The sequence below is a fragment of the Lichenostomus cassidix genome, chromosome 1 (assembly GCF_008360975.1).
Source record: "Lichenostomus cassidix isolate B80296 chromosome 1, HeHo_3.0, whole genome shotgun sequence".
NCBI lineage: Eukaryota > Metazoa > Chordata > Aves > Passeriformes > Meliphagidae > Lichenostomus > Lichenostomus cassidix.
This window is the reverse complement of record NC_139479.1, coordinates 111472592-111486461: the sequence shown is the minus strand read 5'-3', so window position 1 is coordinate 111486461 and position 13870 is coordinate 111472592. Positions and strand designations below refer to the sequence as shown.

Genomic DNA, 13870 nt, shown 5'->3' with positions numbered 1-13870 from the left:
TTTCCCTTTCAGCACCCACCTTGATAGGGATGGTAAGGAAGGACTGGGCTTCCCAAAACAGCATTGCCCTCTCCTGGCAAGAGCCGGACTTTCCCCATGGAGCAATTCTGGACTACGAGATCAAGTACTATGAGAAAGTAGGTCTCACTTACAGCATCACCCACACTCAGATCCTAAAGAGCAATGTGTTTCGTATTTTTAATAGTGTCTTTTAAAAGCTTTTCACTTGACCCCACATCCAATGCTGTGTATGCTGAAGTAGACGTTTTATTTTGTGCTTTTTGTTGTTTTGCTTCTAACTTGTTAATGACTGTATTGTTTCACATCAGAATCAAGTAGAGCAACAAGCAGATCATACATTTGCTTGTCTCATAGTAACTACATTTACAAATGTGGATTAATGGATCACATGCTTGAACATGTTTTGATTTATAGACCGTAAAACTTCACATTAGAGTGACACTGAAGCAACAGAATTAAGGTGAATGGGAACGCGATTTCATTTTGAGACCAAAAAAATATTTCTTTATTATTGCCAATTAAAGCAATAACATGTGCTTGGAGGACAGAGTGTACCAGCCTTGTTTAGAGGATCAGAAAAGGTTACAGGAGAGAGAAGCTATGGGATTTCTGGCGCTTTGTCAAAATTAGGCAATTTCACGCAGGAGAGAGCTACAACATGCATTACAAGTGAAGGTCCAAGGTGCACACACAGCATGCCTTGGGACAGCAGCATTTGAAGCCTGCTTCTCCATAAGCACAAAACACATTTGGTCATTTCCAGTTGCCAGTTAAAAAATTCCATGCTGACCAATGCCTTCCATCCTGAAGACACAGACAGGAAATTTTTGGTGTCAATACCTTAAACAGTGTCCTGCTAAGTCAGTTCTTGCTGTTTCTCTGCCCCTATCTGAAGTCACAATGGAACTGATGTGCATGTAGGGAGACCAGAAAGAACAGAAATACAGACCAAGTCATAAAAGAAAGTTTTAGAGATGTTAGGCTCTGTAAATATCTGAGAATATTACTTCTTGACTGCACTTTTCTATTGAGATTATGCAGCTTAATGATGCAGAAGAAAGGGTAAACTGGGAAAAAAATCTGAACAATTAATATGGGGCAGCTGCAGAGAGAAGACAGATTGCTTGGAATATTTGGTAGCCAAAGCAAGGAAACCCTATTTTCCCACACGGATGAAAGTTCTTTAAATTCTGATCCCTTATCATAGTAAACCACATTATGACTTGAACTTGCTTTGTCTTGTTTGTTGGTAATAAAGAGGGGAGTTAAACAGGACAAATTGTGAGATTTTATTCGGTTGAATAGGAACAGTTCCAACCATCTGTAGCTGTTCATAAAGATGTTATAAATCTTTTATATATCAATGTATAGATATATATACCTTCTTGATAATTCCTTTATCAATGGACTATGTGCCAATACCAGTCAATGCTGAGTGATAAGGCAAATAATTTTCCTTAGAGGTCTACTTATTACTTAGCCTTGACCATTGTGCAGCAAGACTACATGCACAGGCTTCATGGCCCTTTGCTAGATACAGTTTAAACCACTCCTATCTGTTTTTCCAAAAAAGAACTGAACCATTTTCTGTTTCCACCTCCTGAACTGTACAAGGAGTATCTTCTATCTATAAACCCTTTCCTCTGAGGTCTGTGCACTGCTGGCATCTTCCAGTGCTGTGGCACAGACTTAATTTGCAAGAACTCATTTGGAGACCAGATTCTAGATCAGAGAGATGAAAAATCTGGTACTGCAAGTCAGTCTGCTTATTTACAGCATTAAATTAGAAAATGTTATTTTATACCACTTTGACAATATTTCAATCATGCTGTAATAATATTTAAATCAAGAACCTTATAACACTGGGTAAACTTAGTGGCCAAATGCAAATGAAATTTATACATTGAAAAAACCAAAGAGGGATGGTTCCTACCTCAAAGCCATAAAATATTAATATGCAAAATTAATTTGATTATTAAAAGTTTCAATTCATGTTTTCTTCTTTACATTGGAGCTCTGTATATTGAATGGCATAGTTTGTGTTATGTCAGGGGCAGATGTAGCAAGTGACACTTTAATCTCTCAGCCTTCCCAGGAATGTGAAAGAGGGGAATTTCAGCATTCCTGCTCTCAGCAGAAGTGACAAAACAGGGATGTTGTTGAATGCCTACAGGAAATATGATAAGAGTGAAAAAGTTTTCTACTGGATTTAGTATGAATTTATCACAAAGACATCCCTCTAATAGAGAGAAAAAACCACAGCTGAAGTTGAAGAATATATTAAATATGAAAAGGTCAGAAATTTTACTAATGTTTTTGGGAGTCAAGAAAAATGCAGAAAACAGTAGTCTTATATACTAATAAACACACTAGGTAGAAAAATGGAACCTCTTTTGCAGTCCTGTCTTTGTCCCTTTCTACCAGTCATTTGCATTTAATAAAGAAAAGAGGGTTTGTTCTGTTAAATGTAAGAAATTGAATGTCTCCATCAAATACAACCACTCAATCCCTCAAATTGAACTGGTTATATCACTTTCTTAACTCTGTGAATCTCTGAAGAACTATGCAGTATTCTAAAGTTTTACAAGCATTTACTGCTATTTCTTTCAAGGTTCCTCGTTGACATTTGAAAAATTGCCAATACATCATTGTGGGGAGCACATTAGGGGAGCAGCCTGTTTTAATTATAACTAGTAAGAATTCTTTGGGCTCACAAATGGAAGTTTTATCTTGTCATGAGCTCCCAAAGTTTCCTGGAAGATACGTAAACTTCAGCAATCAAATAGCTGTCCAATAAACTGCAAACACTCCATGAAATGGGGCAGTTTCCAACAGTTTCATTAGACAAATTAATGATGGTGATCATGGAACATAGAGATGAATCTTTCCATGCATTTCCAGAACAAGCAGAAGGAGGGAAGGAGGCTAGACTATGTTAATTACACAAGAAACTTATATTGATACTCTTGTACAATACATGTTACACACAGAGAACTATCAAGAGATCAAGCCCTCTCTATGAAAAATATTCCTCTGAGAAAGACTACCAAATTAGAAAGAAAAAGAGTGATACAAGGGTCTCAATAAGTTAAAAGTATGGAAACATACATTAGTTTCAAAATATAATAAAGCAGCTCGGTAATTTTTCAGCTTTAAAGTACCATTTCCCATATGACCTTCATTTCTTCAGTGAATTGCTGTAAAACACTCAGAACTTCATGAAATATTGTCTCTAAAAATGACAATCCTGTGACAATAACAAAATTTCATTGTGAGCCAATTCAATGTGGATTGTAGAGATTTGTAGTTTCTTATTTAGGACTGCACTGGAACATTTTTATGTCATTGTCTGACAAGAGATGACTTCATTCCGCAGCCTCTCAGCCAAAAATGCAGTGAACAAAAGCTGACCTAGGACATAATGAGAGAGCTGATTTGGTCTGTGAGAACAGTTCTTAGATATTCATTCTTAGATGTTGAGTTCTGTCCCAGTAAAGAGAAGGGGTTTTCCATTGCTTGCATAGTTGTGTGATGTAGCCAGAGGGAGAAAAGCCTGGTCCTGAAATAATAGTCTGTGTGGAGGTCTGGTAATTGAAATACCTTATTTCAGGTGGATAATGGATCATTGTGAGAGCTATACAGCTGGCAACATTTGTCACCTTGGGCAATAAGTGAGTCTTTACAGCAACACACAGAGGATAAGTTAAATGTTTCTCCTTTGAGATCTAAGATGTGCTCATAAAAGCATTTCTTCATAGACCTTCTGTGGGGTCTTCAGATTCTAAGCACTGCAAATTATCTCTGTTGATACATGATGTCTGCCCTATTCTGCACTCTCTTGTCTGTCCACTATTTTTTTTGATCCCTTGATATCACCTACAAACACTATTTCTAAAAGAAAAAAACTCTCTCATGGGCAATATTGTCTTTCCCTTTAAAAATCCAACTCCATCCATCAATATAATCTTAGTGCCATTGCTAATTGCAATTAATTTTTCTTTTATACTTAAAAATATTACTCAGACACTGGCCAAAGCTCGAACTATTTGCAAGATTCAAGGGCATCATAATATCTTTACCTCTCATCCAAAGGGTTGCATGTTTGAGTGAGATGAAGGAGTGGGATTGTGCTAGAGCCTTGTAATGACACTGAGTCCTTCTGTAGGAATTCCCTCATGGGGAAGGAAACACAGCACACAGTGGATATAAACCTTACCAGCTGCACTCCAGGTTGTGCAGCTGAACTGGAAAATGCTTATTCCTCCCCTTTCCATCCAAACCCATAAAGTTAATCATCAAAAATTAATGCTCCCTGAGACCTGGATTAAGCACACCAAGCTGTGCTCGTATCAGCAACTGTATTAAGTTTGTTCTCCCACATGGCCCAAGCACAGCAGCTGGATTACATTTCCTGTTACACACAGGATAACATATAATTAGCTAAGGAAGCCTGTCTATAGAGAAGAGATTTTAATGGAATGTACCCAAGCAGTAACCCAAGGCATCGCAATGAAGTCTCTAAATAGAGAAACTGGAGAATATCTCTTGAATCAGGATTTGGAGGAGGTGGGGGCCAGCTGATATTTCTTTGCTTCCTTGTCTTTTGATGAAATTTAAACTCAAATCCCTTTGACAAAATACTCCATTTTGTTGGGAGACTCAATTTGCAGCTCACGAGCAGATTTCACATAAAAAAATTAATCCACCCGCATAGGACAGTGAGTAGACAGGATATGTAGGATGTCAGATATTACTTTGCCTCATTCCACTATTATTTAGAGTTGAATTAATAAATAGAAGTGAGAAAATAACTGAGCATAGAGGCAAGGGGGAAATTAGTTTTCCAATGAGATTTGAAAAAGAGATGAAGAGCTGATGAGGCAGAGAGATAGAGGAAAGCACCAGATTTAAAGAATTAGAAAGCAGCATGACCTTGTTAATTTTTCTATCAGTCTACAGCTGTCTTTATTTAACTCATACAAGAAATGGTGCTCCGTCTTAAAATCTAATATTAAAACAAAGACTGCTATTTCCTTGAATAATCATTACTAGGAATTAAAATGAGCCCTCCTGAATTTGAGTGACAGAGCTTGAGGTAAATTACATGATAGGAATAATGAGAAGTTTTAAGACTATCAGTGCATCATGTTTTGAATGACAGAATGATTTCTGCTAGAATTAATATAGAAAATTATAAAAATCATGTGACTCATCCTGGCTTAGAGGACACCAGATGTTCCTCTGTGTCTTCTCCAGCTAGTGAAATATTGCATTCTGATCTTCTCAGATTAATTAACCTGACCCTGCTTGAGTATGGGTTGGAATCAACCTCAGTGAACAGGAGCCACACGTGTTCTCATTAGATAAAATAAGGACATTTCTCATAAGGAGCCACCTCATGTAGATCAGACTCAGTCCTCTGAATTTCTGGGTGACATTTTGGAAACGTGAAGCAAAATCAGTCATTTCCCTTGTAAAGCCCTCTGCCTTTCTGTGAGGTCTCTATGGGATGTGTGAAGTTCATTGACCCTCAGCCTCCCTACTGCTTAAACAGCCCAAACTCTCCACTCTCTCCACCTCTGTCATCACAATTTTGCACAATGCTTAACTAAGTTAGAATGAACACATTTTTTCAGACACAACTTTTACAACCCCCCTATTTCCTTTAAGTACCAGCTAGTACATTTTTTATTCAGATTTTGCTTCTCTGTTAGATTCTTATATCATGGAGAATAATGTCTGCAGCAGCTGCAAGCAGCATGAGGCTGAAGGGAGCCTGCAGGCTGTGTGACTTTATCCATGGGCACAGGTAGCTCATTTGGTACTGCTGTGGCTGACTCTTGGCATGCACTGCTTCTTCCTCTACATAATTATTTTTTACAGTTTTGTCATATTTTTTTAAATTATTCAAATAATTGAAGGCATAAGTAGCAATTTGCTGCCTGCAAGTAAAATGTCCCTGATATGAGTGGAATCAAGAAACACAGGACTCGTGCAATAATACATCCTCATTACATTTTCATCCATTCTCATCAGAACAAAAGTACTGACTCTTTGGGATGTACAAGAGCTTTTGGGCAGTAGTTTCAGGCAGCCCTTACTACTTGTTCATAGCTCCAGGAGCAGAGCAGAATGGCGCAGGGAGGCACCAGGGCTCCAAGCAGAACCTCAGGCACTCTCAGCCCTTCGTAGCTCCTGGGAAATGAACCATGTCTGCTGAATGTTTTTAGAAAATAATCACTACAAATGTGCTCTGGGATATAATCATTAAAATGAAATCTCCTAGCTTATTTTAACATAGTAAGTAGTGTTAAACAAGCTTCTCAGTTTTTCTGTTCTGCTGTTATTAACTCAGTTTCCCAAGGGAAAAAATATAAAAGCCTCAGATTCTTAAAAGAGAAAAAAATAGGTCTCAGAACTGTTGAAAATGAGAGTGAACAATTACCAGACTCTCTGACCAGGTATAATTTTTGCCTGCAGGAAAGAACCTAAGGACCTTGCAGCAGCCATTATTAATGACACTGATGTAATTACTATTAGGAGAAAAAGAAATCTGGCATCTAAATATCAGTTACATGCAGCAAAGGGTTTCTCAAAGAAGTTCTGAGCTAGGCCTCTATTAGATACTGGTTTGGCTTGTCTACGAACCATTGATGTCAATTATTTAGAAATTAGTTCAAAACTTTTGTATTTAATAATAAAGTAGCTTATAGAGGTATTACTGTTGTTCCTGCTGAACCACAAATTCTCAATGAGAAATACAATGCTGTTTAAGCAAGCCTGGTAGATTTAATATTAAAAACACCCCATACTTAAGTCTCTGCTGATCTTGTGTTCTTGCCTGCAGCAAATACCTTTTTCTCCAAGCAAAATTACATGTACAATGCTTATTCCAGTAACTGCTGCAGAGCTGCAGGAATGCAGAAAATGTGTATTGATGGTTTTGAATAAGTGGTTTTCAAATGCTTTCAAGGGCATAGGAGGTATGCAAACTATTACAACAAGCACAGTTAGTTCCATACCTCAAATAAAGCTAAGAAAGCTTAATCCCCTGATGACAAAGACTGGTTGCTAATGAAAGGAATTATTAAATGTGGGGGGTTTTTTTCCAGCCGTTACAGCATTTGAACATCAGGACAAATAGTTTTAAAAACTGTGCACTGACACAGCAAGAGTAATAATAATAATAGCATTAACCTCAGGAATCAGTGTTAATCTTAAGTATGTGTTTAGGTGGAGTCAAAAATCAGAAGCAGCTATTTTATAGAGCAGCAAGTTTCAGCTCTGTCCTGAGGACAAAATTTAGATGATTTTGATGAACATATTGTAAAAAAGAAGTGTTGTATCTCCAGAGATAATATATCAGTTGCACAAAAGGAAGTGTCATGGAGTTTAACATATTTAATCCTGAATTAGCAAAATAGAGAATGTACACCCAAAGCATTTTATTTTTGTTGTTTCTGTTCTTATTTACTGTCTGCAGTGTGTTTGCCTTTCAGTTGAGGTGCAGTAAGTTTTAGTTGCATGTGATAATAGAGTGGAAGTTCCCTCAGATACCTTAATAGAAATTCAGGAGTCAAACTTTGGGTTTGAAAGTTTGACAGATTTTTACAAAAAAGCATGGTGGGTTCTGTGAGCAATGACCTAAATATAATGAACACACCTGCCAAAGGATGGTCAGCTAAATGAAAGTGATTTCCTTATTTATAAATGAAATACAATGCCTGGGTCTCCATTTCTCTAAAACCTCTCACAATGTTTCCTTTAGACCCTCTTGAAATATGAGCTAGCTTTAAAGTCCCCAAAAATCACCTGTGAGCCCAAACTATTAAAAAAACTGAAGCTAGCACACTGTTTTTATAACACACAAATGACTTACAGCTCATGAATTGTTGATTTGCAGCCACAAAGGTGAATTCACAGATTAAATCAAGAAGATATGTACCTTGAGATGTGAGTTTACATCTTTGTCTAAATGAAGGAGTGTTCTGATATGAGAGATCATTTCCCTTGCAGTTTCTTCCTGCAATCCTCAATGCATTCAAGAGATCCTTGGAGAGGTACAAAGATATGCATCATTTTGGAGAGTAAAACCAGAGAAAGTTCCTCTTTTTTTCTCTTTTTTTCTCTTTTTCTAAGACTGCATTGCAATTGTACTTGAACCACAGAAAAGGCCAGGATATTAGTTTTCCTCTTTGAATGGTTTTTTTTCACATTAAATGAAGATGAAGCCACTGAGTGCATAATGTTAGCAATCTCTTTTTTATTAAGTAGCAGTGTCCCCAAAGCAGTCATTCTGGGGGAAGGGAGAAAAATCCAAAGGGAAAGAGGAAGCTCGTTTAGGGAGAGCTGCTCCATTTTAATGAAAGAAAACACTTCTTTCATATTTAATATTAATATAGTCACTTTCCCATGTATTAAACAAAAGCTGTGGGTTTGGTATGGGGATGTGGTTGTTGGAACCAAAATGAACATTAGAGCAGCTTATCATTTAAATTAATAATTACATTATCCAACTTGAATTCAGAGAAATTCTACCTTATTCAGTAACTCCCATGTAGTTTTGTTAGGTTTGTGCTCTAAAACATTCACAAATGCTTATTTTATTGACTGGAAGAAGTACAATTCTTTCCTTTTCTTTTACAGTTTTTTAATCTATTTGCATTAATAGTTTCAAAGTGCCCTTTCTTGATGTGCTTGTTGGGGTGGCTGAGTTAACAACCTATTATTATGTACTCCTTACCGAGCTGTTAATGGCTTTAGAGTCTTTTGCAGGAATTCACCTGCTGCTCATAAACACATTTATGTTGCTCTAGGAGCTTCACCAGGTTGATGCATCTTGTATTTGCAACGACCTTGTACAAACTGTCTGGTTTTCTTGCATATGCTGAAAGTACTTATATTTTAAAAAATGACAATTCTTTATGGAATGGAGCAGCTCTTTTTTAAAAAGGTATTGACACCTATCCTTAATTTTTGTTAACATTTTTCAGACTTTTTGTTGATGTTGTTTTTGCCACCTTCAAAAATAATATTTCTGCTGAAGTTAGCTAGAGTAGGAATGGGCACTTCCCAGAAAAATGGAGCAAAACTTGCTTTGTCAGTTTTGAAAGTGCAAAATCAGCATTTTGATTTACTCACTAGATTGTTTACTTTGCCCTTGAAATTCATGTTCAACTAATTGGAAAAAAGATTTCTGTTTTTGCTTTACACTCCATTAACTCACTGAGGTGTTTGAAGAAAACATAAACTTAGCAATATATTTATATATTTATTGTTGATGTATTGCCAGGTTCTGCAGTGTAGTCATGACACCAGAGGTGAATTCAGCCCTTTTGTGTTAGCATTACAAGATAGATGTTTGCTGTCTGCCTGCACTGAGCCACAAAAAGATCTATGCACTGCTCACAGATACACCCAAAAATGTGATCTTTCAGTGATTTTTCAATAGTTATTTTATATTTATATCTGAAGAGCCTTGCATAATGAAAAACAACACAGAGACTCTATATGGAGCAGGTCCCCTCTTGCTTTTATTATTTGTATTGCAGAGATTAAAGACAAATATTAGTTAGTGTCAGACTTTGTGTTTTAGAGCCACAATTCTTCCTCCAAAATGGATTTTTGTTGGATGGTTGAAATCTATCTTAATATTGTCAACATTATTCTAATCTTAAAAATCCTGATGTTCTTTGAAAAGGGAAGTATTTGTCCCAAAGAAGTGTGTTCACAGTTAGCATATGAAAGACTTGTTATCAAATAACATTCATGTGGACTGAAATGAACCCTAATGACTTCATTCATTTTTTTCCAGAATAGAATCTGCATTGCAATCTGAATCAATTCAGTCTATTAAAGCAGATCTTTTGCTTACTTAAATAAAAAGGATAGCTTTATTAATACCACTGACTTTGTTTTCAAGCTGTTGTATATCAATAAGGATCTCTCCTGGATTTGCCAGGCAGGAAACATCCAATAGCAAATGAAAACTGAAAATTAATTAATCTACTCTTCTAATATTAAAAAGTATTTATGTAGAAGATTCAAACCAAGCTGAAACCATTCTGAAAATAAGCCCAGTCACTCTGCTTGTCCTGACATCCTAAAAGGCTGAAACACATTTTAGAGAGGAGTTGGAAAGGCATGTTTCCACAGGAGGTTTTTAGTACAGAATGTGTTTTTTATGAGGGTGTTTGTAAAGCTGCAAACATCACACAGCAGTTAAAATTTCCCAGCAAGGTGTTACAAACCTGACAAAATATCCAGCCCTGAAAGGGAGCCCTAATCCAAATCCTGCTCCTATCTGCATATGAATGTTGTAGGGTTTCTGAAATTAGGTGAATTAAGAAAATTCATTGTCAGCACCATTGGAGTTGAGTTCTGTGTCGCTGACTTAGTGCTGCACTACATCTATGGGTTGGTAGAATCACTTGATTTTCACAGCTTTGAACATACATTATGGGTTGTTAGGTATTTTGGTTTTTTTCTGTTTGGGTGATTTCTTTGTCTGTTTTGTTGGGGATTTGGGTTTGGCCTTTTTTGTCAAAACAGAGCACTGGCTACTCTGCACTGTGACAGCAAATCACCATCCATGTAGAAGTCTTCTATAGAATGGGATGATTGCTCTTGTACTGAAATTCCACTTTGCTTGTCAGATGCTTCTTTACATTTAAATTACCTTCACACTTCAGTGGGAAATAGGATCACCACAATTTTGAGTTCTGCCACGAAGGGACACAGCAGTTCTGTGTGTACAGCTGTGATGTTGCCAATGCTGATAATGCTGGGTGTGAGAAGATTGCCTGCCCTGTGTCTCAGCAACTTGGAGACCTTCAGGTGTTTGGACTGTGACTTTTTACATTGCAGCTTTTTCACGTCACATGAGTTGTCCCTTTTTGTTATCTTTCCTCCAGGATCTTGCATTTTCAATTTAAATATTTCATTATCCAGTGACCTACTTCCCATCTGTAACCTCAAGTGCTGTTCCTATGACATACTCAGATATTTTAAAATTGACTGAACAAATCACTGATATTCATGATGGTCCACTATTTCTTATAGACAAGAAACTAAAGTATATTCGATAAAATAATCAGGAAGCAGATTTCAAATTAAAATCCCCACAGTATTTTTTAAGCACAGTTTGTAATTAAACTTGTTGCCTAGGGATGTTTTGGAAGCCACAAGCAAAATCGGTTCAAGGAATAATTAATGAAATTCATGGAAGGAAAGTCCATGAGCTGCAGAACATAATGGAGCAAATTCAGTTAATTCAGAAACCCACTGATCTGCAGATTGCTGGGCTCTGGGGCAGTGTTAAAAGTGAGCATGGAGAGAAGGAACCTGTACTGCCAGGGCTGAGTCTCAAGTCTGCAGTGACATCAGGACCTCTTTCAGAATTGTGAACTCTGAATCTCATGTATCGTAGGAGTGACTTGGGAATCATCCCACTGGCTGTGTATCCACAGCTCTCTGGGCTTGTTCCACTGTAAAGAAAGTCACAGAAGGCTTCCAATCTTCAGATTGGCAGGATTGCTTCTGTTTCCTGTTGCACTGTATTTGTCAGCAGGTTTATTATATCATTATCAAGTAAACCTTACGAGAAACTGTGATATATTATCCAAAGGTAAATTTTGAATACTGAATTTTACTGAATTTTGAGCTGAATTTTACCATTAGTAATCAAGTTCATACTTGCAGCAGCTTCCTGCTTCTTTTCATCTGGAAAAGACAGTGCAGGGGAAAAGAAAATCAAAATGAGTGAAAAAATCAAAAAAATCTTCAAGGCAGCTGGAGAGGCTGGCACTTGTTTATGGTGAGGTTAGAGAGACTTCTGGAGATCCTGGTGCAGGGGTTTGCACTGGTAAATATTTTTAATTAGCATCTACCCTTATCAGAGTAGCTCATAAGTGCCAGAAAGATGGAATTTAATATCTGTGCTCATCTGACAACTCAGGCCATGTCTGCCAGCTGCTTTGTTATAAGCTGAATTGCACCCTGTTCCATCCCTGACTCGAGGCACAGGCCTGGCTTTATTTCAGTTTAATTTCCTTGTCAGGACAATAAGCTGTGTCCTGTCTGCTGTCCTCACACCTGGCAGTCCCACTTGGCCCTCCTTGTGAACCACACAGCTTCTGCTCTCCCCACCCCTCACCTCCCCATGCAAGAATTTCCACACTGTTTTAGAGCCTCCCTGTCCTCATCTCTCTCCTCATTTAATTTTCTGCTTTTCATGGTTCACCTCACATCAACTCATTTCTGCCTTTCCAAGTGTGTAATCCAATTAAAACGTCTGAGGTTTGACCTTTCTGTATTTTCATTATGATTGGTTATCTGTTCTTCCCCTTTTCATGTTGACAGCTTCACTTTAAAGATGGAGAAAGTGATGAGGTGACTGACGGGCAGTCAAAATATCAAATATGGAATGGCCATAGTGTTTCAGCTCCCCAAGGTGTTACATCTCAGATTAATCACAAGGGAGGCCAGGGAAGGAAGGTTACAACCTGAAGGGGCTGATGCCTTGAGGTGCTGCAGGTTTCTTCTCTAAAGTAAATAGTAGAGCCATTGGCAATTTTCTCTATGACACTCATTTCTTGCTGCCACAGTTTTCTACTTAGTCCAGATTGGTCCTCAGATCTTTGCAATCACTTTTCTAAGTGTACTTCAAGTTTCTGGTTCAGCTGAAAACCAGAGATACAAGGGTTTTAGGAAGAGCATTTTTTTAAAGAATCTGAATGGTATCTTCTAGTTTCTTTTTTAAATTATTCTTACCACTCTATCTTTCAATAAGAATTTACCTAACCCTTTGATCAGATTGTGATCAGATAGTCATTAATGTTAGAAACGCATTTTTGAACCTTTGAGTCTTTTCTTTAAAATCTTCCAAGTATTACAGCCAGCATTCCTCTTACTTGACATACTGTAGATGAAAATAGTTTTCTAGGAGAAAATAGTGCACAGAATTAGTAAATATAAAGAAGCTTTCAAAGATAGGCTTCAGGTTTCACAGGTGTAGTTGATTTTATTGATTTAGGTGTAATTAGTCCATATCTACAACAATCTGAGTAAGGTGAGAAAGGAGCTATGACTAGAGACAAGAAGCATTCAGAAATTGTATTATGAAATTATTTTATTGCAAAGAAAGAAAATATTCTTTGATAATTATTGAGGGGAAATTAGCTGTGAGAGGAATATGGGCTGTATAAATCAGAGGCAATTTCCATAATTAGAGCTGTGGGGATTCTGTTTACATTGATCACAGAGAGTAAGTACAAACTCCACAGTTTGATGTTATTTGTCTTTAATAGATTCTGTTTGAACTGATTAATCAATTAATGACTATACCTAATAATTAACTACTGTGTTATCCTAATGTGCATCTCAATATTAAAGTCCATGTGACTATGGAATTCCAGCATAGCTGATTCCATGGGAAAAGTAAGGAATTATTTGGAGATTTCATTGCAAAGTGGACTATAGCTATGATCAGTAAAAATTGTGTTCCAGAATCGTGGTGATTCCTGTAAAATAATGATGCTTCCTCTGTAGGTCACATTGTGTGTATTCCTCAAACTGATGTATCTAGGAAGGGGGAAAGATGTGACCAAATGGTCTCATAAAAATTCTTTTTTTATCATTGGTGCTTTTATTTAAACATTTATAGTGTCTGAATCATGAAACTCCAAATCTTCTTTACTTTAATGTGGTACTTATTCAGCTTTGACATTGTGCTTCAGTGTACAGGATATACCTGGTCCCTGTGGTATACAGATTTAATCTCTATTAGTACTTCTTTCAGTTAAATGATAGTGCTCTGAAAAGGCCAAGCAGGATTATGTGGCTTAATAGA

At 37.1% G+C, this 13870-nt stretch overlaps 1 protein-coding gene across 9 annotated transcripts in view; it reads left to right on the top strand.

Annotated features, from left to right (window-relative positions):
• EPHA6 (EPH receptor A6) overlaps nucleotides 1-13870 on the top strand; it is a 382511-nt gene that overhangs the window by 250673 nt on the left and 117968 nt on the right. For 8 of the 9 annotated variants that reach the window (XR_014855459.1, XR_014855458.1, XR_014855457.1 and 5 more), the window contains exon 6: nucleotides 13-137. The exons of the other annotated variant lie outside the window; for it this stretch is intronic. Coding sequence is in view for 4 of the 8 variants with exons in the window: in XM_085076898.1 (XP_084933024.1) it covers nucleotides 13-137 (125 nt within the window). In the remaining 4 variants the exon portion in view is untranslated. The remainder of the gene's footprint in view (nucleotides 1-12; nucleotides 138-13870) is intronic. 9 annotated transcript variants of the gene reach the window in all.